General features: G+C 43.3%; 2 protein-coding genes across 8 annotated transcripts in view; one reads left to right on the forward strand and one right to left on the reverse strand.

Moving 5' to 3' along the window:
* Positions 1-18,304, reverse strand: part of LOC105664193 (uncharacterized) — a 288,268-nt gene extending 269,964 nt beyond the window's left edge. For 2 of the 4 annotated variants that reach the window (XM_076530201.1, XM_076530198.1), the window contains exon 1: positions 1,164-1,692. The gene's annotated coding sequence lies outside the window, so the exon portion shown is untranslated. Of the gene's footprint in view, positions 1-1,163; positions 1,693-15,943; positions 16,140-16,269 lie in introns of those variants that run through there. The other 2 variants (XM_012297707.2, XM_076530197.1) reach the window with 2 other exon arrangements.
* Pdk1 (Phosphoinositide-dependent kinase 1) overlaps positions 1-27,154 on the forward strand; it is a 322,127-nt gene that overhangs the window by 282,642 nt on the left and 12,331 nt on the right. Inside the window, exon 1 of one of the 4 annotated variants that reach the window (XM_076530161.1) lies at positions 18,361-18,447. The exons of 2 other annotated variants lie outside the window; for them this stretch is intronic. In XM_076530161.1, the coding sequence (XP_076386276.1) occupies positions 18,376-18,447 (72 nt within the window). In that variant the 5' untranslated portion in view covers positions 18,361-18,375. Of the gene's footprint in view, positions 1-18,360; positions 18,448-26,723; positions 27,136-27,154 lie in introns of those variants that run through there. One more of the 4 variants, XM_076530163.1, reaches the window with a different exon arrangement.

The following is a 27,154-nucleotide window of genomic DNA, read 5'->3' on the forward strand; positions in this document are numbered from 1 at the left end:
CGGTTACGAAAAATTATTTTCTTCTTCTTTTTTCGGAACGTCTCTTTTACGTTTCCTGCTGACATTCGTTCTCGATCGCAAACTCGTCAGTTCGTGTTCGAAAATAAAATTCGAAAATAAAATTCGAGTTCAAGGCACCGCGACTGGTTATCTATGAAAAACTTTTCATGAAATCCGATGTAGGACAAGAATCCCGCGAGGATTTCCATTTTCCGCTTCGACGACAACTCGGTGGCTTTAATTTAACCACTTAGCTGCCACTTCCGCCGCAGGGTATCGACGAAACCCCGACGGAATTCTTGTCGAAGACACCCAGCTTCGACAGCGGCCAGGAATGGACTATGGAATGTCGGAAATTCGCGGAACCAGGACGATCAGTGTAGCTAATGTTCTTTCATGGTCGATACACGAAAAAGGAGGAAAATGTTGTGGCGTTATCGTGCGGTATTCGCAACGGCAATATCGTACGTGTTTACGGGTGTGGAAGATCGAGAATATCGAGAATGGTGGCAACCCATCGATACAGGGTGGTAAAGAACGTGGACAATTGCATACGAAATTGTAACCGAGCATTCCTTCGGTGGTATTCCTGTGACAACGGGCGAGTCGACCGAGAAAAAGCGGCAATCCCGTTTTCGAAATGCAAAATTTCCTTTCAAATATGAACGATAAGAAATACAAAGAAGTTCTTAGACATAAACTTAGATATAGACATACGTATATCGAAAATAACCCACGGTATATCGTTTGAAAACATCTTGAATACATCCATACCGATATCTAAATCTAACATTAAAACTGCTAAAATAATGAAATAAGACGGTGGACAGCGAAGTAAAGATAATCCCTGGTAAGGTAGGTAATTAATACGTTAGACGTGACTGGAGGTGATTTACGGTCGGAACAGAAGATAATCCTTATTACCCGAGAATTTCTTCGCGAAGGGGACATTAACGACGCTGGAATTCGCATCTCGATGTAAGTAGCGTAACAATCGCGATACGTATTGCTTGTACGCTAGCATAGAATAGGATATGATAGGATAGGATAGGATAGAAGAGAAGAGAATAGCGTAGTAGAACGCGTAACGACAACGACGACAACGACACATCATGCATCCGAACGTTTCCTGCTGGCCGGGTAAGCGCGTCGAGTAAACATACCTCCGAGGGTCCTCGATTCTCCTAGCGGTCCTAGCGGCTGGAATTTATCTGGGTACCTGTTGAACATGCAAGATGGATCGCTACGCGCTTTCCCGGCTTGACTTTCGCCCAGGTTTCTCAGTTAATTATCGCGCCCGTGCGAGCAAGTCGCGTCCTCGTTGTTAATCGATCTTAGCGGGCCGCGTCTCGTTGCTCTCGAAATTTGCGAACGGTACCAACTATTAGCACGCCGATGTCCGTTCATTTTCTCCTGATAGCGACCGCTTTGAAATATACGGTGTAACGCAACCTAGGCTTCCACTCTCGTTACAGAAATCTACAGACAATTCGATTCCTCTAATACGGTTCATCGAATCTCGACGGAAGTTACTAGATCTTCGCCTAAACCAAAATTACGTTGTTGGCCTCCGCGCGTCGTCCACGTTCGCGCGTTCACCTGGCCGCATCACGAAACAAGTATTACGTCAGATCGTGGCGTTCGGGCCACAGATCGTGAACCTCGCAAAAGATGACGGAAATAACCGACCTAACTCTCTTAGTACCGCGAGACTAACTCGAGAGATGTACCCGTGATACTATCTTTACTCTTTTTACCCCCACTGTTGTCCAGATCCACGAATACTTTAAGTCTCGTTCACACGAGTTTTGGTTTCGAACGAACAAAATCGTTGTTCAAGCTGGAACGAGATGATCTCTAGCGCGATATTAAAGAATGGTCAAAGTTATCTGTTAGATATAGAAGGAAAATATATGCTTTACAGGAAAGTATCCATTCGGATCCGTTCGCGTTTTCCCCGCCGCGAAATTTCTCTTTCTCACGATGAAGATTTCACCTCGAAGGTTAATATCGGAACCATCATCGGGATCGTTGAATCGTTACTCGATCCGACTTCAATCGTATAGCGTTTTTCGTTTATTTCTAAGTTTTAACCATTTTTTTCCTATTTCCGATTTAACCGATCTGGAGAATCAAAGCCGTGCGCGTCATATAGAGGGACACGTATCATAAAATCTCTCGAATCCTAGCTATAGCTTTCGGTCCCTGTACATCTGGATTTCTCTATCTCTGCCTCTCCAATGAATATTTAACCAATAATTAAAATGCTAAATTCGACGTCGGTCATTTGGCCGTTGTGAGCGACGCTTTTCGACGTTTGTCTCGGCTATGTTTATGCCGTGTCGTCTTGTGGCGTCGAACCGGATTTATCCGGCGTTCTCGGTGCACCGGCTACTATACTCGCGACACCTTACTCGACTTGGCAAAGTGACTTTTCCGAAGGTAAATATAGCGGACGATCTCGGTATACTCGCACTACGTATTCGCGAACCGATGCCAGCTACGCGAAAGGACGATGTTGTCGATCAACATCGGAAGGAGATCTTTGCTCGATCCAGACGAAACAGAATCCATTTTCAGGCGGAATTTCTCAGTTGCCGTACCTTCGCCATTCTCTTCCTGCCTCCTCGTGCAAAGTTAATGTCCTCGAGGGTAGTACAAGACATTTACCTTTGACCGTTAACGCTTCGATGCTTGCTAGATTTTTTATATCCAGCACGTAACCGAGAGCTTACCGAGAATACAGTTGTCAGAAACGGATGCTTGGCAGCGGCTATCAAAGTCAAACAGCTTCCTAGTTATCGCGAAGTTAGCTTCGCGAATACTTTTCGCTAGAAGACGTTGAAAAAACGCGTACGCAAAACTTTCTACGTAACGACATTTACAATTAGTTTGATATCGACCAAACGTTATCCCGAACATCAACGTTATCATCGTTGACAGACAGCGTCTAGTTGCTTTTTCAATCCGTACCATCTGCCACATATTCCATGAAGAAACTTTTAATCGGTCAGGAATTTGACATTGGTAACACCGAACGAAATAACAGTATGTATTCCGAGGTGGATGATAGATTTTGACAGACAACGTCTACTTTCGGACGAGGAGTTCTAGACGTTTCAGACTGATCCTTTCCGTTTGGTTTCGTTTCGATTAACATTCAACATTATCCGTGCTGTAGTCGGCACAAAACCGCTGTTAAATCGGCGTGTTTACACAGTGAAATCGATTCGCCATGATTCGAAGAAAACCGGGGAGCAGCGTCGATTATCAATTTCGCAGTAGATTCGACATGTTCGCGCAGCCGAAACGCTAAAACTTCCAACTTGAAGCTTCGACGCATTCCCACGGTATACTGTATATATGTACGCGTTGACGATACGATCGGTGCAACATAGTCTTTCCTTATTATATCCTATATTCGTATCTTAAAATATATTTGCAAATATTATACAGTCAGGATTAAATTCCGCCGATTAATCGATCGTATAATTGGCAGAATAATCGTTCGACGTTTATCGAAAGATTTAACGCGTCGACCGACAACTTTTTGCGTTTTATTATCACGGGAATGGTATCGGTGGTAATAGGGTGCTTTCGAGCGATAAGAATGTTCGCTTATGCCTGGTTGTTAGAACATTAGTCGAAATGTTTGACGCGATCAAAACGTTTCGCTGTTGCTTGTTCGGAAAATAGCTTGATAGTCGTAATTCCGTAAACGGTTCTGTTCGAGGTCCCTTGGCGACCACTTACGATCGATAAATCGTAAGAATCATCAAGCGCGATCGACTCGAAAGTTGGCCCCGTACGACCAATCGATCGTATCGTAGCGCGGAATTTCCGGTCGGAAGATAGGTGTTCGTGGAAAGCAAAGTACGTCAGCGGTCAACGGTATCGTTGAAGCCTAAACCCAGACACTGCGTTGTAATCGGACGCTTCCGCCCACGGGAAATCTGACGTTCGTCGTCAGAAAGAGCGATAAGAATTTTCGCGGGCGGATCTATAAACGTTCGCCGACGCGTTTCTGATCGTCATAGAAACTCTGACGTACGTACGATCTGTCGTTAGTCGTCACGAATTGCGTCGAAACGATCGTTACAATAGGCCACGAGAACGCAAAACATATTTACCTTTTCGAGATATAGCATCTTGTTTCGCGCTTAAATCGTTTTATGACTGCGCCAGATATACCGCTCTACGCCTAATTATGTCAACGTCGAATCGGTCAAGTTCAAAAATATCGCACCGAGTCATCGTATATCAAAGATTTGCTAATCGATTTCCTTCTCAAGTATTTATTAACAGACTTCCAATTGTTTCGTTCGTTGAAAAGCATTTTTATGTAGGTCGGATCACTCGAGAATTACGAGCGCGATAAAAAAAGAAAGAATAAAGACGAACAACGTTTACGACAACTCGTAACGACGTCATTCGTCATGACGTACATTTGTCGACGAAATGTCGAGCGGGTATATTTAGTTCGGGAAACAAGGTGTTACGCGGTCAGTTTGTATAATCATTGACAGCATCATTGGCATGTAGCAGCTCTAAAAGTTTTATAAATGAAATATCGGTAATAACTACTATCGATTTCGAATGTTCATTCGAACGATGATTATGCGACAGCGGTCGAAAATCAATTATTATAAATGCTAAACCATCGAGTATATTATTTTTACATAATATTTGTGAGAAATTTGTTACTTTTATTACGTTTCTTCTGCAAGAAACATTTCGTAACGAAAGCATTTAGCAACCTTAAAATAAATCCAAAACGCGAACAAATGATTGAACGCGTTTCGCGCGGTGATCGTGTTTGATCGATACGAGAAAGTGAAAATTAAAAAAGAAAAGAAAAGAAGGGACAGGAATGGAATGGAAAGGAAAAGAAAGGAAAGGAAAGGAGAGGATGTCCTGCGAAAAGCAACGAAGCGGAAACTGGCATTTTCTACGATCAACGAGAAGACTGATCTCGGTAAGTCGCAAACGTAATCGACATCCTGGAGCGGGGAATGAAACTTTAAGGAGCTTCCTGTATAATTTGAGAATCTTTGGAGAATTTTCGAAGGGGTTTCCTTCCTTTTCGTTCAACGACCAAACTTCGACACGGACAATTGATTCTTCTTTATTATTCTCCACAGACAGTTTTCTCGTTTGTTCCCGTTCCTTGGCATGACGTAGCGAAGGAACGCGCATATAAAGCTCGTCTAAGAAGAAGATGATCGTTTTAAAGACGATCAAATGAAGGGAAAATATCCTTTAACCTACGTTCTTTGTTCTTTATGTGTGAAAAGCACGTTTCTTTGTTAAAAGTTTTCAATAAATGTAGTATACGGCAATGCGAATCTCTACTTCCTTAGAAGAGAGGACACTACCACTCGTTACGATACTATGCTCGACAGTGGCGAGACCTTGCTCTTCGAGGGAAGAAGGGGCTTTCGACGGAATTTTTCCTAGAGAAAAGGAGGCTTCCTATCGATATTTTCCCTAGAGAAGAACAGTTGGCCGTTATATTTAGTCTTTCCTTTTGTCGTCGTTTTCCACGACTAAGTCCACGATGAAAAAATTAGCCAAATACAATTTGAAAATGAACATACGTTTGCTATCGACAAACTTTCTTGTGTACAAGAGCTAACAAAAATTGACAAGACTCGGCGATTCGTATCAAAAGCGTTAATTCGCCAGCAAAATGTTTCTTTGTTTTTCGTAGAATTTTCAAATGCACGAACAAACAGGTAATTCGTTGTTTATGTCTTGATAAATACGCACATACATATACGATTCAAAACATTAATTTCTTTTTTTCCACGATACGATAATATCAAATCGATAAACATAATAGCGTTTATCCTTCGACAAAAATCCGTTTCTCGTTAATCGTTATTCGATTCCATGGCGATCGGATTTTTATCTATTTAGCTAGCGTGCGCTATCTTGAAACAAATATTGATCGAGTCGTTTCTCGTCCGTGATAAGTGTTGTTCGCGGCCAACGTTGGCGTATTAATCGATTTCCGGGCGCCACCGTGATCCAACCCTTACGCCAAACGAAAAGGCTCCTCGTTTCTTGTTGTTGGCACACGGCCCGACCTAACCTGATCTACGCAGTCAAATATATCAGTCGTTTTCGGCTAGTATGTCGTTTCCGACCGGTGACGATTCGCCACCTGACGTCACGTTACGTCTGACGTACGCGCCACGAGTTCCTTTCGAAGATACATATACAGAGTCCTTTAGAAATAGACGCGTCGACGTAATTAGTTTTCTTATTGTTCCGACCCTTAACCCAGTTATTATTATATCGCAACAGAAAGCTGTATACGCGTATCCTTCGAATTGCAACAAACCGTGATTGTTCGATTCCGAAATTTCAGATCCCGTGATTATTAGTGCGACATTCGATAATTAATCGTTCGCGATCATGTTTTTGCGGTGAAACGGAACGGAAAACGTTATGCGAACGCGGTGCGACGCAGACTTTGTGAGGCGCCATTTAATTTCGCGCGTTCTCGCGATAATCGTTGAGCGAGCGGCAGCGACGGAAGGCGACGGAAGGCGACGGAAGGCGAGAACGCGACGCTGGACAGCTGTAATTGCGAGAGGATTGCCGCGATCGAAGGCCACAATCGAGACGGCAATCACAGACACATGATTACAGCCTTGGATTCGCGAGTCGTTTGACAGATATACGATGTTTTAGGTGCAGTTATTTTTATGCGCGTCCATTACGATAGACATTCCTATCAAAGTATACAGCTCGATAACCACGAATTAGCTACGAAACAGCAGCGAGTAGATCGGAACATTTCACGGCAGTTTCCACTTTCTAAGTTTCATAGAGCGTACAAGTATTTATTAGATCATGCTATAAATAATGCGGCTTTTCGAACAGTTAATAAATTCGAAGCAATTAAACCCGTCACGATCGTCGTTTATCGAAGCATGTTCGCTGAACATTTCAAACGCTAATATAGCCCCCATAATCCGAAGACGAGCATGTACGTGGCAAAAAACGTCATAATGCATACTTATGAAATAGTCCGATAAAAAGGGGAAAAATGAGTCACCGGAACCTAACCATCGAGTCATAAATCAACCCCGTTCGACCTATTTTCCAGTCAAAAATTTAATATTCGTAAATAACGTTTGTCCATAAAGGGGAAAGATTATTAGAGAAAAGGGACGTATTATTGCATTTTTATACGAAGCGTTCGAATCGACGACGCTAGTCACCAGAAATTTGCTGTTTGCACGAAATCGACGCCTAATCGACGCTTACGACCATTTACGGCAACGATATAACGTTCGTTAATCGTTCTCGTGATCGAAAGAAGAAGCAACAACAAAATTCTGTATGCGAGGAAGGCTTTTAATCGCAAAACTAAGATGGCAGATTACGCAACGACAGGTGATAATCCCGCCATTTAGTTGCTTCTCCGTGCAATAAATACAACTTTAAGCGCATTTACAATGGATCTTCGCATTTTCTATCATGTTTTTCGTTAGATGATAAACCTTTACCTCACCCGTGTACAGCAAGAGATCGAACGTTCGTTGTTTTATTGTTCGAAGTAATCGAAGTTATTCGCTGCAGTTCGGGTGAATAGAAACCGAAGTAATTATTTGCCGCAACTTACGGTGACTGACGTAACAACATCGAAGAATCGTTCAATTTCATTAGGCTCTCTCTATTACGTGTTCGGTCGAGGCTACACGTGTGCGCGTTCATTCGGAAATGAACAAAAAGCATCGATGCTTCGCAGGTGCGAACACGTGCAGCTGTGTTTTCAGCTGGGTCGGATACCCGCCCGAAAACGACCGACATACATCTTTTCACGTGAGAACGACTCTGTTACCTTAGGCTTTAGACTTTCGACAAATCGTCCGCTTAATTTTATTATCGTAAATTCGAATAGATGAAATTCGTTTATATCTAGAAAGACTGCGGCCAGCATCTAGGACGAAGAACAGCCGAAAAAGGAACTACGTAAATTCCCGTAGATTAGCGCGAGATCGTGAAACGTTCTTTCAGTTCGTCGAAACCCTCCAAAGACGCGCGTGACCCTCTGCTATATGCCTGCGTGCAGGACACGCGTAACTTTAACACCAGGTACCGCCACGAAGCGTAGAACACGAGCCAACTTCGTATCGTCGCGTTCCGCCGTTACGATACCAGAAAACAAACGAAATTTATATCGTGAATTATTTAACTGCTCCCCTTATGAATTTCCATTTTCGCGTTATCGTCTATTCCCTTTGCGATATTGTCACGTCGATTAGCGTTTCCTAGATCCGTATCCGTAAGAATTTACGATATTGATTTATCGTTCCGATGTTTGATGGTCACGCGTTAATTCGCCATACGCTAAATCGTCGCGAAACGAAACGAGAGAAAAAATCGGCCTGAAAAATATCCGTCGCTATAGTAGACAGAAATACGTGTAAATCCCGAGAGAGAAACAGAGTTTTAGGTTCGTTCAAACAACTTCTACCGTTAGACTATTTTTTTTTTTTTTTTTTTTATTCAACGATTTCGTTCTATCGTACGGTCCCAGAGTTGCGCACGATCACGAGACTCTCGCTTTTGTTCTATTTTCAACTGCTTCCATTTGACGAACTAAATATAACGCGTCTCCGCCGTTTTCGTGCATTAGGATTAATTTTCGTCGCTGTGTTCCGCTTTTAATAGAATCGCCACGCTTTTCCGTTCCCCTTCCGCGACTGTCTCGTTGCAGGGTAATTGGGGAACGACTCGGTGCTGCCAAAACGTACTTGTACACTCGAATCTATAATTATACGATTTATACAATGTGTTCTTATAGCTCAATCTCCATACTCTTTGCGCTATCATGAAATTTCACGTGAAACGTTTTACGAAACGAATTAAAAATCGCGATTCACGATATTAGGGCAAGTCGTAAATACAACTTTTAAAATAGCCCGTAGGCGAGCATTGTCTCGGAAGCGTCGTATATCAAACTGTTCGCTGAATAAGTAACCACGATTCAACCTACCAAAAGCGAGGTTTCCGTGGCCGGTTCTCGAATCGTTCGACGAGAAAAGCACCTCGCATCGGACGAAAGGTTTTCGAGTATCCGTTACATTCGTGAAACGTTTAGTTTCGATAATAGGAGCCCTCGTTCAAATAAATTGACGAGGGACCGGGGCTAAAAAGAGCGAACGAACAACACGCAACTACGATAGATCGATCGTTCGGTCACTTGGAGACTTTCGCGATATCATCGACGCGAATTTACCTTGGTATGCGAACACGATCGATTCGCTCTTGGATGACGACAAAACGTTCTCTGCCCGAAGGATCCAATGGTCCCCGTCTCGAGGTAATTAATCACCTCGGGAAATAGCAGAAATCTCGAATTCATCGAAAGTTTGGTTTGGTATCCTGTACAGAAGAACAATCGTAAACTGTTTTCGAGGAAAATGACGATGCGTTTCGAAGAGTGGAAAACTATCGAGTTCCTTTGGTCCGATGATACGCTGCTTTTATTCGACATAATCGTTGAACGTACGAGGGAGCCTGAGGAAAATCTAACCTGACCTTTCTGTCGTTGCACTTTTCATTTTTAATAATCGCCGATATCTCGAGAGTATCGAAAGCGAAACTTGACAATGGCGTCTAACAAAAGCGTAAAATCGATTGGATTTTGCAGGAGTCGGTCGATTTCGCGCGATAACGCCAGTCCCAGTTCGAATCCTATGGCATCGTGTCCACGACCGAGGCTAATGGAAAATGTTACGTTGAAATCCGATATTACGTTTTGACAGGCTTTCCAGAGCCTGGTTGTCGCGGATTACGAAACAGAAACATTTGGCGATACCATTCGTTTTCGCGTGCAAACATCGCGCACACCTCTCTACAGGTACGCGCATACGTCTATAGACACATTCAACTTGATATCTGTCGAATGGTTGTCGAGTAACCGATGCTACATATTCGACTCGATCAAATAATAATTACGTGTACATTCAATTCCAGCGCACGAATGTACATTTTTTTCTGCACAGCTTCTCGTTTCGGAAACGAGGCACCGTGCTACAAATCTACTGTCCATTATCGTTAATAACACGAATTATCGTGTCTCGAGAATAATCGTAACGAACGACGTTATCGAAGACGGGAGACCGATTCGATTTCGGTGACAATCGCGTAGGAAGACGATCGTTATCGCGTCGTGGCGACATCGCGATTCCGCGGACATAAATATTTTCTTCCGGTAATTAGCGGGAGACTCGCGTTTCGAAATCCGTTGCTCTGTCGGTCGCGTTAGTATTTACACGGTGAAAATCGTACGTAGAAACAACGTACAGGGAGAGGAAGGAAGTACAGGGCTATCGGGACGATTTTCAGCCGACGCGACAGTGAAAGAAGTCAACGGAGACGCGTGGCGACAAACTATTTTTGGACGACAGATGCGAAAGTCACCGATAACGATTCCCGATAAAACGATGCTGACTTATCGTTTCCAAAAGCGCGCACAGAGTCAAGGACGTATTCAAATTTTGCTAGGTTCAATCACGCTAGCCAATGGCTGTTAACCTGTTCGTTTTTCACCTCGTTTCTTGTCTTTGACAAACGATTTGATTCGCGTACTCCGACTATATTTAAAGAAGTTAAAGAAAGTGGCGTTAAACCACTAAGTGGCACGAGAGAACATAAATAATTGGTAAAAATTCCGAATAAGTAATAGATTGGTTTTCGCGTGAAATCCCGTTCTATGGTACGGTGAAAATGTCGGAAGAATTTAACGGCTCAATCGCTACACTTTTCGCGTAGCATATCGGGGGGCATCGTTTTTTTACGCTCGTCGTTACGTTACGATCGTTTTTTCGCCCGCGGCCAATTGCATGCACCTCCTGTGCGTGTACATAATACGGCCCGCACTTTATGGCATGGTATAATGCAACGTTAGAAACGGGTTACATTCACGCTGGTATGCAAAGTGTCCGGCGGTTGTTTCGAGAACGCGGTACCGATGCCCACGCTTTCTGTCTACCGTGGCATTTTTCAAAGTACGTGCACGGACAAGGAGTTTTTGCAAATAAGTGGATAGATCATAGAACGGAACAGGGATTTGGGAGGAGATCGGTACGAATCGAAAATACGCCAACGACAAAAGAACGCGTAACGAATTCTAATTGTTATTTAAACCTCGCTCGGCTGAAAATAACACCGGATGAACTGACAAATATGTGGATCGCGCTATACTCGTTGCACGTGAACAAACAGCGCTAATCGAACGAGGAAACCAGTCAGTGTCGTTCTCGACACATCTTATTATTACCCATTACCATTGTCGGCCGCAAACGAATTTCTGTCTCCTGTTTTCGGAAGCATTTTCAAAGCATAAAAATAAACCTGAAATTATGTCAAAATCCTCGCTATCTCGACGGTGCACTGCCGGTAATTTAACAAATCCCTTTCTCGAATATTTCTTTCCCGATAATTCTAGTAATCGATATTATTAATCGAAAGAATCAATTTCAAAATTCGTGTTTCAATGAAAAGTACGAGCAAATACGTGCATTCGCGAGCGTACAATTTAACCCGACTTCGAAGTGGGCATGTTTTTTCGAGAATACCTTGTATAATTAACGTCGAGCGTGTACTCGTGGGAAATAATGGAAGCATTTGAAGTTGGATCATAGATAATACTCGCGCGACGTTTTCTCGTAACGCGTGGACGCGATCACAGATAAGATTCAAAATTGTCCTCGTGCTCCGTACATAAGTCGACCGTGATACTTTCGCGTGTCACCACGAGGATTATTTTCATTAACGGACGTTTATTCCGGTGCAATCTCACCTGCGATCACGTAATATTCTCCGTGGTACGTAATATTTTTATTCTACTGTACGTGAAACCGAGACGTCTCCGTGTAATCTTGTTTTCGTTCAGCTCGCGAAACTTTCCGCATATCCCGAAAACGCATCTTTGATTCGCTCCTTTATCGACAGGTAAGAATATCAAATATATCTTCCGCGATCTTTCAATGATACATCTTTCAACGATACGCGCCTAGAAAATTCTGAATGAACCTCTGGAGCCTGGCACGATTTCATACACGATGATTTTCATTATAAGTACAGTGAATCCTTTCGAAACAACAGATTTTATAAAAAGCTACATCCCGTGGACGAATGTCTCGCGTATGTTTGCTCGTGGAATCCCGCGCCTCGTTAATACATCGGAAAAAAGAACGATACTTGGACGGTACTTCGAAAACAAAACGATAGAAACGGAACGGCAATGTGTACTTTTAATTAACTGCCCGGTTAATCATGGCCATTAGTCAGCTAATTTTACGCGCGATCGTTCGTATCGTGATTACTTCGATTCTTACTTTACATTGCGATCATCTCACTCGAATTTTATTCTCGGAATCATTTAAGAAATTTGATTTTTATCAAGCTCGATTCGTTTATTATTAGCAACTAATTAACTCTTGACATCGGCTTTTTCAGTTCTTAATATCTAAAATGAGATATGACACTTTAATCCTTAGCACCTAACAAAAACCGAGGTATAACTTTAGACTTTGCAAACTTCTACTTTAGAGCGTTTAGGAGGACAGTACAGTGAAAAATGATGCAAAGAATAAAGCGAAACTTTTCCGAGAGACGCTCCAAACGCATTCGGAATTCCTTCGTTTATCGTTACCCGCGAGTAGTAAATTTTTATTCGGTCTCGTAAAAAAGGATAAGCTGTAAACAGATGTAAAGATTATCTTTCGAGTTTCGATCGTATTTCGCTTTTCTAGCCGACGCGACGCGGCGTTCGATAAACACTGCAGTCTATTCTACAAGGTTGTGTCTTTAAACATTCGGTTCCATTTGTTTGTTCAACGCATCGAAATCAGAAGTTATTGGTAAAATTCATAGATTTTAGCGATGTTTCCAATCCAATGAAGCAAACGTTATTTTCCGAGAGATATAACGTTCGAGCGCGTCGAATGTCGCTAGAAAGACGACTGGCCAGCGTTACAAATTATGGAATTGCAGGATTTTTAAAACTTTATACCATAGGTAACGATGTTTTCGTTCGAAGAGACCGCGGCTTAAAAATAACTGACGTCGCGTACGCAGCCGGCTGTAATTGCGTTATTATGCGCTCGCCACCTTGAGACGTCATCGCGGAAAAGGCGCCATCGTTATTCTCCTTACTGTTACGTGGAATCATATTCTGAGCGTCGATATTGTTGCTGTACGTTTCTGTTTTTGCGCGAAGAAAAAAGAATCGCGCATTCTCATTTTGAGCTTATGCCTGGCTGACACGGTTCTTTTTTCAATCAGCCTCGTTAAAAATACATTTTTTTTTTTCTTTGCCGGCCTCGTTTACGAATCCATCGCGACCGACTGGAGCCGAAACTCGCCGCGTCTCGTCGCGTTTGGCTCGCGCAATCAGCCGTCGCTAAAAACGAACGATCCTCGTTAAACGCACCGTCTTCGTCTTCGCGTTTCGCCTTCTTTTCCACCTGTTCGACGATTCGGCTTCTTTCGCTCCACTTTCCGATCGGTTTTGCAAACGATTTCATAGCCGTTTGAAAAATCGAGATCGAAGAACGCGCTCGCGTCGTTTTCGGACGGTGCGCTTTGAATTACAGCGGTTACTATTTCTTCTTCCCTCGCGCGGCTACCGAATTCGAACGTTTCAAATTGCTCTTCTACGAGCATTTCCATCTGGCCATTATCGTCGTTACGACTATATAATAGTCATCCGTTATCGTATTTGCCGCGGCAAACATCGATTCGTCCGCGAAACATCGAATATTCGGTATTTAACTGGCAAATGCACGAAAATATCGTGGACGAGTAACAAGCTCGAAGCGAAAGGTAATTCTTTCGGCAAGAATCGGGCGTGTCGTTTGAAGAAAAAAATACGCAAGAAAGAAGAGAAAAGAATCGCGAGCATTTGGTTTAGGAGGCGCAAATATTTTTCAACGTGGTCTTGCATGTACGCTCGTTACGTCAGCAAAATCCGCGAACTCGGCTCGTAAATGCGATTCGTGCGAATGTAAACACGTGTTCCTATTTTTCCTTTAACTAATCTACGCTACTAATATTTGCGAACCGACCGGCTTCATTTATAGCTGCCTTTACGATCGCTTCTGTTTTTTTCATTTTTTCTTTTACGAACGGCATCTTCGACACCGTACGCGCCACCGTATCCTGCTCGAATTCTTCTATGAAACAGATCAAACTGTTCTGCCATTATTCTTCTTTTTGTTTAAATCAAACCATTCGACAAATCGATCTCGTACCAGAACCGATCACGCTTTTGGTATTTCGCGATTATTTTACGATCGTACAACGGTCGATCCTTGCTCGTTCTTTAACGTATACGTTCACGATTAAAAATACACGAAACTATTTCATGGCCGCTTTCTTTCGTACAACATTTTGTAATACATATATCGAATCCTATAGAAGATACGGGTGATAGGCGCCACGGATATAACCGAACGGAAACTCTTTTGCCTGTACGCATGGACTATCGGTCAACGAAAGGCTATATTCGACCCAATTGTAGAATTATTAATAAATCGAGTGTCGGTGATCTATCAGCATTTAAAATACCTCACATGTTACGTAAAGTAATATAAAAACAGTTTACTCGACGAATCGAAATAAACAAACAAAATAGATAGCGTTAGTCAGTGAACGACAGCCAACTAAGTTCGCGATGTTCGATACCCTTTTGACTCGAACCGCGTGCTCGAAACTTTTCCAAGGCATCCGACGCCTTCCGAGTTCAAGTGTTTACAAGAGGAAAAAAACGATCGCTCGGCTACACGGACCTTTCGATAACGCTGCTCGATTCGGCTCGAATGTTTTAACCTTAATCGTTAGCTCGTTAGCCCGTTAACCGAATCGTGCCCCGATCACCGATGATTATTAGTCGCGATTCGCAGCCGTGCTTCATAAGTATGTCATTTTATTCGCTCTACGTACATCTAAACTCGATTCTAATTAATCTCTTAGATCTGTCAGAACTTATCGATACAATTTTATTCGCGATCTCTAGTTAAATATAAATTACGTCTATATTTCTATTAAATTTGAATTAACTGCGTGAGAAACTTTTAAAGTTATGAAAAAGGTTTCCGAATTGTCGGTACCTACGTACGTGTACTTATGTACGCGAGACTGTAGCAAAGAATGACAAAGTAAGAAGTGACGTATCAAAGCTAGAAACGAATAACCCCGAGCCGTCAAAGCGTTAATTTGTCATGTGACGTAGTTCCTGGTGAACGGTGTTCTTTCACCTGTGTGCTTTTTTCGATGGCTCACTATCGGTGGCCATGACGCACGAGCCGCGTAGCTGCACGTGCAACAACGTTCGAAGGAAAACAGAGGCCTGCAACGGGGACGGGCAGAAGAAAAAATATTTTCGTTTTTCGGCCACGATGTCGCGTTGCAAGCTGTCTGATACGCGAGACGCGAATTTAAACCTCTCGTTTCATCATCGTCGTGGCAAACACGCGTTTTATCGTCAGGATTATACCTGCAATTCTGTACGTGACTCGTTTAAGAAACTTTCGCCAGACTTCTGTTTCGAAATTGTGCCTTTGAAAGCATGCTAAAACGAACTCCCTCTTCGAACCTCGTGTACCTGTCCGATTTTCAATCTCCCCACTCCCCTATATCTCACGATTTAATTATCCGAACACGGCAATCGCTTCCAGTAAGTAGCTACCTAACATCGATGATCGATTAATCGATTAATCGATTAATCGCCGATACAGCTGTGATTAATAACCGTTCGACGCGTGTGCATTCGAGTTCAGGTTAAAAACTCACCGATCGACCAACTATTTACGTTTCCGCGTAATCGCTAACGCGTGGCCATTATTATTCTTAACCCCAACAACATTTTTCTTTCGTTCAATACGAGCAAAATCAATGTGACATGTATTGTACTTACGTATATGTATTACACCTGTCACGAAACGCTCTCGAAATACGCGTTACGACCGTATCATTGGTGTAATTAGATCGAGACCAAGGTACTAGAGCTGTCACCTCGCTATCGAAAATTCCGACTGGCTTTCCCTCTCGATATTCGAACATTGAAATTTCATTTCCATAACCGAATCGCTATTTCCATAGCCCTGTTTATCCTGTGGAGTAAAGAACAAAGGCAAAGTTAACGTTCATTTGTGACGTTCACGAAACATTTACAATTCGAAAAGGAGATTACGATACGGATAGTTAGAAGCATCGTCTTTTAATTAACCTGAATCCGTGTACCATCCGTGATGCGGTTAGCTGTCACGCGAAAAATTCTGGCGACACACGAGTCCCGAATCTTCTGGCCTAGCGAATGACCCTGCCAAAATTCGTTTGGCAATCGCGACGGTAAACATTGTAAGACGACGTTGAACAATCGAAAATGATCCAACAGTCGAAGGAAAGGACGGCGATCGTTTGGTCGCACGCGCACGTCGCGATTCCACCTGGTTCTCGTCGATTTTCTTCTTTCTTATCGTGAAATTATCTCGCGGACTCGCGGTCGATTTCCAGTGAAACGATTCGTGTACGATCGAAAAAGGAGCAAAGGTGTACGTCGATCGATCAATGGTCGCGACTCGTTGGATCAATTTAAGCGGATTACAACGAGCCTCTTTTGTAATCCCCGGATAGCTCGGCTAGCCTCGATAATTCGCGATCGATACCCGTCATCGTCGCGTCGCTCCGCTTCGCGTCGGGGGCAGAGATTGTCACGAAAACGGCAGAAGGGAGTAGACGGAGATCGGCGAGCGCGGAAACGCGAGAACAGAACGCTGCACTCTGTAACGATCTATTTTCTTCCGCGACCCTGACATTAATTCGAGAAAGCAAACGGCCCGGACAAATTTCAGAAGTCCCTAAATCTCGGTGGCGCCTTCGTCGAGATACTCGTTTCGTTTGTTACGCAACGTGTACGTAAATAATCGACGTACCGTTCTTACGCTATTATTAGCCGAGAGTGACGAGACGAATAGTTTGCCCAATTTACGAGAGACGCTATTCGCCTGGTCGATCCTCTACACATTAGGCTTCGCTCCAGCAAACTTACCCTTCTGGGATTCGTCGAGGATTCCTCGTTTAACATTCCCGCTAGGTTCGATCTCAACGACAGAATTCATTTAGGATTCTCCTAGCAAATCCTACGATTCTTTTAAGATCGTCTAACTAACCTCGCTCAGGATTCCCGAACAGTTCGTTCGCTTTATTTTATTTTATTAACTACACGGACGATTTATTTATTATACCGCGATTATTTATTATTATTCCACGTACCCAGAAAATGACAGAGATACGAGACGAGAATTGCATTATAAATGAACTTTGCACGCGTGTAGATTTTTTGGTCGAAAGACTGTTTACTCGAGCACGGTTGCAACCGCGCATAAAACGGTTGTTGTTTGTTCGACTGACCAAGAACAACATAACAGATTGTTACGTTGTGTTACGAGCTGTATCTTTCCTTGCCCGAGGAGTTTATAATAAACACGCGCGCGGGGGGATCCGAACGATTGCGATTAGAGCGCACGATAAATAAGTATATTTTTGTCAGTCGCGTCTAAAACGGCGAGATTAATGATCGCTCGCGGTCAAGTATCTCGATTCCTTTCGTTTCGCGTGCATATCTTCGCGATAAGCCTGATATATGTATGTAGGTACTGCCTCTCTAACTGACAGTTTTCTACTGCTTATTCAGCGTTATACGTATAAAAGAAATACACGCTTGCATCGTTCATTCTGGTCCTTTTAGTCTGTTAAAAAATTGTAAATGAGCAAGCGAGAGATCGTCAAATAGCGATACGATCGCTATAGGTGGTCTGTTCTCTTTAACAACGTCGATATACGGACAAGTTTAGAGTGATCTATCGATGCTCGACCGAATCTAACTTGGAATTGTTGCCCTTTTTACTTTACCTTTATCTACTGGTATTCGATCGAAATTCGATCGGTTACGGTTATCGTTCGAGAAAACGAAGAAGAAGCGAACGGGATTAAATCGAAACTACTCGATAGATCTATTAGAAATAAAACAGAATCCTTAGCGGTAAAGGACTTAAATAAGGCATAAATATGTGAGCGTCCATTATACCTCATCCGTAGTTTTCGACCGAGGTTAAAAAGAGGCTCGTTGCTTTCCTTCGGGGCAACAGAACACGGCCAGACGATTCGCAGTCGACCGACATCGGTTCTTGTGTATATACATGTACATAAATTTGCCCCTTGGCTCGTTCACGTGCACCTTATCAGAGGATCGCGTGGCCGAAGTTCGAGCTCCGTTCGCGGGTATTAATTAAGCGGCGTGATTTCTGAAATTCCATCGCTCGTCGCCGGTTCGTCGTCGCCTCTTGAATGGGGTTCGAAGATCGACCGACTGCCCAGCCACGAATGATTCACGCAGCCTACGCGATTTACTATATTGTTGTAAGTGACCGGGCGGTCGTAAACACCCGATAAACGGTACAAATACTTTTTCCTTTCCTTTCCTTTCCTTTCCTTTTTCTTTCTCTTCTATTTTTTGCGTTTATTATACCTCGCATTATCGGTCACCGCGATACCACGCTACTACTCTCTCCTTTTTCCTCTTCTTCCGACGCTTCTGTTCGTCTCTTTGTCTCAGTACACACCCGTGCAGCCACGTTTCGCGCTTTACCCGCATTGTTCTTCTCCCACACGTTTCCTTTGCTGTTCTCTTTTTCTAATTGCATTTCTTCCGTACGCCGTGCCGACTAGCCGGTTTCTCCTCGATTAATCCCTCCCTCTCCTTCTGTTTTTTCCATTCATGCGAACGCGACCAGACCCCGTTTGTTGCCTCGACTTCGCGCCTTTGCTAGGAAAATTACCGCGTTTAACGCGCTTGCTCGACTCGCTGCCTTTTGTTCCCTTTTTCTTGTTTTTAATGGTACCACGGCATGAACATTGTTTTTTTACGGGCCACGGCGCATTATTCGATCAATTTAATTAATCGAACCTAACGAACTTAACGCTTCGGTATAGCAGAGGAAGTAGTTTGTCCTCCGATGGACAAGCCAAGTGTCCTTCGAAGAGTCCGCAGTCGCGTTATCGTGCTTCGAGATTAGCAGAATTCGACGACGATTTTGTACGCTTCGTGACACGGCGCGTGACACGATATCGAAAGTACACAGTTATTTTCAATATATCCAGATCCATATATATCGTTTTACTTTGATATCCAACGGAAATCTATAATTGTTCGCTTTACGAAAGCATGAAAGGAACAAGTACGCTTGAAAACATACAATGTATCCACTCTGGGATAAAAAAATTTGATCGACACTGGAACGATACTCGAGCAATATCAACATCGTGATTATCTCGAGGGGCGTTAAATGTTCCAGGGGCGAATTTTTTCCCATTTACACGATCCGAAACGATCGAAGCGTTAAATGGCTCGATTCGTAGGTGGCGCCGAACCCCGAACGCGATAAGGGACACCAATTAACCGTCGAATGCGATTTCCGAGCGGAAGAATTAAAAGTATTTTCGAACTAACGTTGGAAGGGGTCGAATTTATAAATTAACCCTCGCAACAACGATGGTTGCCACACAGGCACAGAACTAAGCAAAATTAAGCTGAAATTAATCCAGCCGATTAATTTCATAATCGTTTCCCGAAACAGACGAACTTGCACGGTGTTGTTCAAAATTTATTTTCGATAATATATTATGCGCTTTATTCGATTAAACGGCTGTGCACGATTACGACCGTTATCCCGTAGCAATCGTCGGCGAATGACCGAGTTTCTATCAAAGTATGCCATAATGAAAGGGTTAAATGCTGTCAAAACACGAACACGACTTAGTCGCGGCGCGAGCTGCCCTTGGCCGGTGTCTCTCTCTCTCTCTCTCTCTCTCTCTCTCGAGAAAATGCTTGAACACGGTCGATCGGGTCAGCCTTCTTTCTTGTCCGCTTGGCCAGTTTCATTCTCTTCTGTGTACCTAGACAGCGCGTACAATGTAAATCGATAAAATGTCGCGACGCGTCGCGTCGCGTTGCGTTGCGTCAGGTCTTTAGACTTTTATCGGCAGGTACAGCTTCGCTTCGTAACGCACTATCGAACGTCGATAGGCCGATTTCCCTCGAATTCCGGACTAATTAGTCACGTAAGCGCTAGATCCTGCAATCGGCGATCGGTCTGGAATTCAACGATCAGATCTTGACGCGATTGCGAGGCATGAACGTCGATCCGTGGCATGGTTCGAGTTCTGTTCTCTCGCCGTCATACCGCACCGCACCGCGCCGCGATCTCGTTGCCCGATAAACACCAGGACGGTCAACAAACGTTCGGTCGTCGGCGCTGTCCGTTACCGAGTGAAAACTCGCGCCGACCGAGAAGCCGATTAATCGTAACCTAACTCTATCCGTATAGCCCTTCGAGCCCCCCTAGTTTCGCTGAAATTCGCGGGATATTCAATTGAAATTCGCTAAAGGCGCAACGCTCGACGTTACAGTGGAAATTACAAGTCTCGCCATGGATATACATTGTATAGAACGCTCTTATTAGGAACGAGACCGACGGGAAAATAAACTGGGAAATTTGCATCTGAGCAGCCATCGGGAAGCAAATTCGTAGAAATTGGAGTAATTTCGAGCGTTTTGCTTATCGTTACGTCCCGCCCGAATCACTGTTAATAATAGTCATTTAATGCGACCCTTAAATATATTTCGTCGAAACGTCGAACGTTCGTAACCTTCGCCTTAATACCTCTTACGTTTTAAAATGTTAATCCGAGACAACGAGCTATACTTTCGTCGGAAAAATGTTCTTTCATCGGTTAAAATTTAAAAACGTTAATTAGGAGATAGAAACGTTAACTCGTGAAATTGTGGAAATTTCGAAAATAATTAATCCTCGTCGATGCCGATAGATTATCGAAAAAATAAAAACCGATAAAACGATCGAAACGATTGTTTTGTTAGCGTTGTGGAGGTCGCTCCTTTATTTGTCAGGTGTCTATGTTGCTGGTGCATTCGTTAATTAGTCGGTCACTTATTTCGCCGAACAGAACTGTTTCTCTCCCTTTTGGATCCAACAAAGGCGAGCTGGTTATCGGTACGATCGTTTAATCGCGGTATCATTATGGCATGCGCGTCGAATGACGCGACACTGCACCTTGCTCATTTTCCACGTTGGTCATCCGCGCGAACTACGCGCGATATTACGCTCGAGAAAGGTATGTCGCGTCGTTTCTTCGCGAAACACTCGTCAACGACTCGCATAACAATCGTCTATTCGATGTCTATTTGATAAACGATTAATCATCGATACGCGTACGAGTTTCTAGTCTGTTCGTCGAAGACAAAGGAACAAGAAAGTAGCTGCTTCGAAATGACAAAAGTCTTTCTTTAATTTTCTCGCAATTGCGTTCGCTCGCCGTTCAAATTTCACGAATAATACATTTATTTATCGCTTACGCTGACGATCGCGGACAACCATTCATCTTCTATCCTGGCCCGTACTTTTTATATCGCCTTCGCGCCAACTATACCTGTACACGTTTCGAGTGGAATTTTCAAAAATCTCGATTTTAAGGGACGTAATCATTTTTCATTATTTTCATCGTCAAACGGACAAACAATTAATCAGTTTTTCCTGTTAGCGACTAGTTTGGTAGGTCTCTAGTCTCTCGCGAGAAGAGAGGGGAGCCATTCTTCTGCGATTAGTCACTCGTGACCGATTTTCCAGTGGTTTTCTGGCACCGACATTAGCACAGCTAGATCCTACTGAAAGATGCACCGTACGTTCCATTTATATACCGGGTGTGCTAAAATGCAAGCTTCCGCATTGGGACGCGCCATCATTCCGTTCAGTGACGTCCTTCTTTCATTTACTTTTCTCCTTTGCAATTTATATCTTCCGATTAAAACGTACGAGTTTACGATGTTCTTAAAGTTTTAATATGTTCTTAAGCTTTATACGCGATTTTATTTAAAGACAATTTAATCCCGAATTGTCATTACGAATTTATCCGAATATTAACTTTGCCTAAAAAGAATTTCTACTTTACACGCAACGATTCCATGTTCGCAAATCTTTTAATCGTATTTATATTGTCGTAATAATATAAAATAATAGTCGTGTTTATTTGTTGATAAAGCTGATTGTCGAGCGCGCGTACAGACGTTCTCCTTTTTATTTCTCGAACTCTGACCGAAAAAAAGAAAGATTTTCATTGTATCAAAGCGTTTTCGTTTCGTTTTATTTTCGTGCCGCGCTTCCCGGTGAAAAGCATCGTCGTTTACCGCTAAGTTTCAGCAACGAAAGTTCTAAGCATACTTTTTTACACGATTACACGAATGCATCACGATATGTGTACGTATGTACACATACCGGATATCGATGCAAATTCTTTTGCATTGCATAAACAAGGCCGCACGTGTCGCAACTTTTCCAATTACGTTTATATGTTTACACAATTGTGTGTGTGTTTTTTTTTTTATTACTTTATATGCGGCGCGTGCACGAGCAGCGGTGATAAACATAAGCAGCCTTATAATAATAGCCGTTAAAACTAAAGGTTATACAATCGTGGCGTACTTTAGCCGCCACGTTTTACGTGTAATCGCTCGTTGTAACCTCGAAAGCGCATCTAGTCCCATTAACTATTCCATTGTTAGATATTACCTTGCATTCAACGATCGAACTCTGACAATACAAAGAATCCGGACGAATATTTCTTTTTTTCTTACATCGAAATCTATCACGAGTCAAATTATGTACCTTGTCTCGTACAAAATTGTTACATCGATACCATACGAGTACCCATTTTATTGAGAATACATTTAAATAAATAAATTGATATCTACTCGATGTCGAAAAAATATCGATAATTTTCTCGTATAGAAGAAGAATGAATAGAATGACGCAACAGTGGCGTCATTTGTGTGCTAATTGTTAGCCTCCGCTGACGCAGCTCTAGCACCGTACTTGTATTCGAAACGAATGCCAACGTTTTCTCTTTTCAGTTCTTTTCGTAAGCGAATTCAACATTAGAGATTGCGTAACTTGTATATTCCAGAATTTTTTTTATCGCGTCTATTTATTTATTCGTCGACTCGTTTGTCAGTTGATTTTACTTTCTTAATTTCGATATTATTTCGATATTAACGATTCACTGGCAGCATACGACGATTGTTTATAATACCGAGAAATTCGAAAAGATTCGTATACGTATACATATGCTGTATGTTAGGTGTATATTCGTATTTATTCGTAACCTAGATTATTTCGAAAGCAAATGCGATTTGTTGATAAATTAGTTGAAAAGCGAGCAACAGCAAAATCGGTGACTTCTCTCTCGATCGAGCAAACAATGATTCGACTATTCTAAACGAGTGTGTATATTTCAGTATTCGGCGGCCTTCGCCGGAGTTACCAGGCCTCGACAAAGAGAAAGGGAGCAGTAGAGGGGAAAAAAGGGGAACAAGGATTTGTTTTCATTGACATACCAGAGCGGAGCGAAGCTCGGCTCGTTTCGCAAAAATCTATTTTCGCGCGCTAATTATGTAGCGCGGCAACGCGTCACGAGGCTTCTCGTGTCTCTCCGGCTATGTATTTTGCCTTCTGTGCCGCCAGTTGGTCGGCGACGGATGGTGTTTACACTGCAACGAGCCACCGAAGCAAACGATCACGATAATAACGTTCCTAAGTTCGATGACTGCGTGACATATTCAATGGAAACCTCCCGTCAGGATATATGGTTTACCTCTTTTTTTTATTTCTTCTTGGTCCCCTATTTACCGTACCATCGTCATAGTGTTCGTACGACTAGTTACGCGGTTTCCAATGTACTTTTTACATGGCAGAATGACCACCATACCGGTTACGAGTTAAGTCGCGATCCTTTGCGCGTCGAGATATCGGCCGATGGAATCTTTCGGTGATTACCAACAATCAGGTGATCTCTCGTCGGGAAAAGAAGCAAACGAACTTTATCTTTCAGACGATTCGGGAATCCTCGAAATCTCACGAACGCGTTCGAGTTTAACGGACGACGAGTAACGCCGAAATAAATACACTCGGTAAAATCGTTTGTTATTTCAAGTAAAAGAACCGAACGCGAACAATCATAGTACGCGCGTACTTGATTTTGTAGGCAACAATAAATATTTTTAACACTGGCTGACCGATCAAAATATTTCTTAGTCATAGATGATTAGACGAGTCAGTTTGTACTGCAACGATATAACAACTGGCAATTATTCATTTAAAGAAACGATAATGCCTCTGATTCGCGGAAGAGTCAACAACTGCGAAACCATTCTCGGTATGCTGGACTTTGTCATTCCGTCGCATTCAATCTCTTTCCCTTGCAAGAACGTCGCGGCTGCGCCGTTGCCCGAGCCGAACGTGTAAACAAGATATTAACGGTTCAGCGTCGAACAACAATATCGTTAAATGGACCAGTTACAAATTATTAATCGGTTTCGGCCACACAGGCTCGTAAGCGTCGTCGAACGTTGGTCGACCGCGCATTCGCGCGTAAGCGACGACGGATACCGTACTTTCCGAGACGCAAATAAATGAACCGAGATTCGCGAAACGAATAACCATCGTCAACGATACGTAGCGTTATTCGTAAACGTTTCGAATCATACGAAATACAACATAGGTCGAAAAACATTTACGATATACGTATAACGTTGCAGGGTAAAGTAGCGATGCAACGCATGACGATATAACGCGTGCCAGTCTAATGCGTGACGGTGCAATACGCGTCGATAAAACGGTTAGCCATATAATGCGTGACCGTGTATCTTTCGCAAACTACAACCGTCGCGTCACTTCGATAACGTTCACGTTTCCGACAAAATGATTATTGTCAATTTGATAATTAATTTTATCGCGCGATACGTCTCGATTTACCGCGATACGGCGCCGCGCAGCATATCGTTACACAATTCCATTGTACAATATTTAACGTGCGATTTGTAGATACGCGTACGTTTGCGCGGACACAGTCAACGAGTACCGCGTGTGTACTGCATTCTTCGAATTATCACTGAACTACTTTTTTCGAAGAGAACGTAACGATAAAAGTTGTTCCTTATCGGTTTGTTGCGTGTTCGATCGTATCGGGCAAGTCGTGATCGCGTTATCGTCAGATGTTTTTTAAAATCGATGCCTATCGATCCGATATCGAGGAAATTACAGATCCTCTTTCTCTCGCAAAGTGCGCGATACGCACGGACATCGTACCGGAATTGTTACGCGGCAACGAGACGATATAAATACGAAGAGACGATCAAAATATAAAAAGTAAAACGCTGCTGATAGATTATTCAAAATTGGTGTTAAACGTTAGAGAATCGTGGTGTTAACGAGGAAACACGCAGTCATTCTTTCGCATTGAACGCGGGACGAATAAACGTAAAAGGAGACTTTAAAAGGACACGCGTTGAAACGATCAGGAAAGAGGGAACGTTAAGTGACAGGGTAAAGAAGAATACTAAGGAAGGCATTCGTCGGGATACTGGCGGCGAACCGACCGGATGCAACGCCAGAATGGGAATGGAAGCCTTCGCGCGCACAAGAGTCCGTTACTCGCATCGGGTATTTCCCAGAACGCGACTATAAACAAACAAACACACCGCAAGAGAGAGAGACGGATAAACGGCTAGAGAGAGAGAGCGAGCGCGAAAGAGGGAAAAGAGAGGGAGGAAGAGAGAGAGAGAGAGAGAGAGAGGGCAGTGTGCGCGTGTGATCCATGTCCCTCCCTTCCAAGGCAACCAGCACCGAGAGCAGCTCAAGATCGACGGGGCAAAGGACGGGAGGGGGAGGGAGGGGGCAGAATACTGGCGCCGTCGGTTGAGTAACCCCACCAATAAAACCGCGCATGCGTTCCGCGCGGGATTCCCCAGTCTCTCCCACTACCGCTTACTACGTTCAACGCTTCTCTCCCCGACTCGCCTCCCTCCTTCTTCCACGCCGGTCAAATTCGCACGTAAACTTACTCCGAACGTTTGACGATGATGACAAACCGTCTACGATATACGCTGTTTATCATCGATAGCGTACCGATTTTACCTGGAACGATCGAATTTATTCGTTATCGGCGGTCGCTTCTAGCTACGTACAAACGTTTTTACGAATTCGAACGAATGTTTCCTAGGAAAGCCTAATAAAAACCGAAAACGCGTAACGTTATCGGTCTCGACGATTATTCGAAGAACGGTCCATCGATTCTCGAGATTCGAATAAAGATTCTTTCGCGGAAGGAATGCGAGTTAACCGCGATCGAAGAAAACGATATTATCCTCGGGGCCGTTGTCTTCTCTGTTTTTCATTCCGCAGCGGCGAAGAGGGAGAGGAAGAAGGAAAAACGTCCGTGGCAAAGGTACACGAGAAGAGAAGAGAAGATAGAGGGAAGCGAAGAGAAGAGAAAGAGACTAGAGGTGTCTCGATGCTTTCATTGCAATTTTCGCACTTGACCGCAGGGGTAAGCGTGCTTTACGATCCGCGGTAAGATTACCATCGATGCTGGAAGTGGAAGGATCGTCTACCCCTCGTTCTCCCTTCCATCACTCCCGGATGCGGGTCTCGCTGCTGGAGGTGGAAGAGGTTGTGGTGGGATGAAAGGCGAAATAGCGGGGATAGCTTGCCGCCAACGAGTGGTGCGTGGTAGGGGGAAAGCGCGGGTTAGCAGCCGGGACACGCCAGGCGTAGAATTCAGTAAGCGAACGGCTCTCAACGGCCACGAACGTGTTTTTCGTTCTTCGGTTCCCGCGCATTGCACACATATATATATATATATATATATGTATATATGTGTATATATATACATATATGTACCCGAGACTGATCCGAAAGAAACATAATCAAAACGCTGTCGGAAAAATTCGCATTTTAAAACCGTCAAACCAAACAACCGCGACACACCAACCCGATTTCTCGAGACTTCAGTAACGAATAAGAAACAACAACAACGGAAAAAACAGTTTTCTTTTTTTTTCTCCTCGGTTCATTCGACTCTTATTTTGGTTAATTTTTATTTCCGCAACTGTGGCTTTAACAAATCAAACTGGATTCCAACAAGCAATACGTGTCGCGATTACATCGCGGCTACCGGAGGCTTAAAAAATTATTCAAGGTAAGAGACACAAGGCATC

The sequence above is a fragment of the Megachile rotundata genome, chromosome 3 (genome assembly GCF_050947335.1).
Source record: "Megachile rotundata isolate GNS110a chromosome 3, iyMegRotu1, whole genome shotgun sequence".
Lineage (NCBI taxonomy): Eukaryota > Metazoa > Arthropoda > Insecta > Hymenoptera > Megachilidae > Megachile > Megachile rotundata.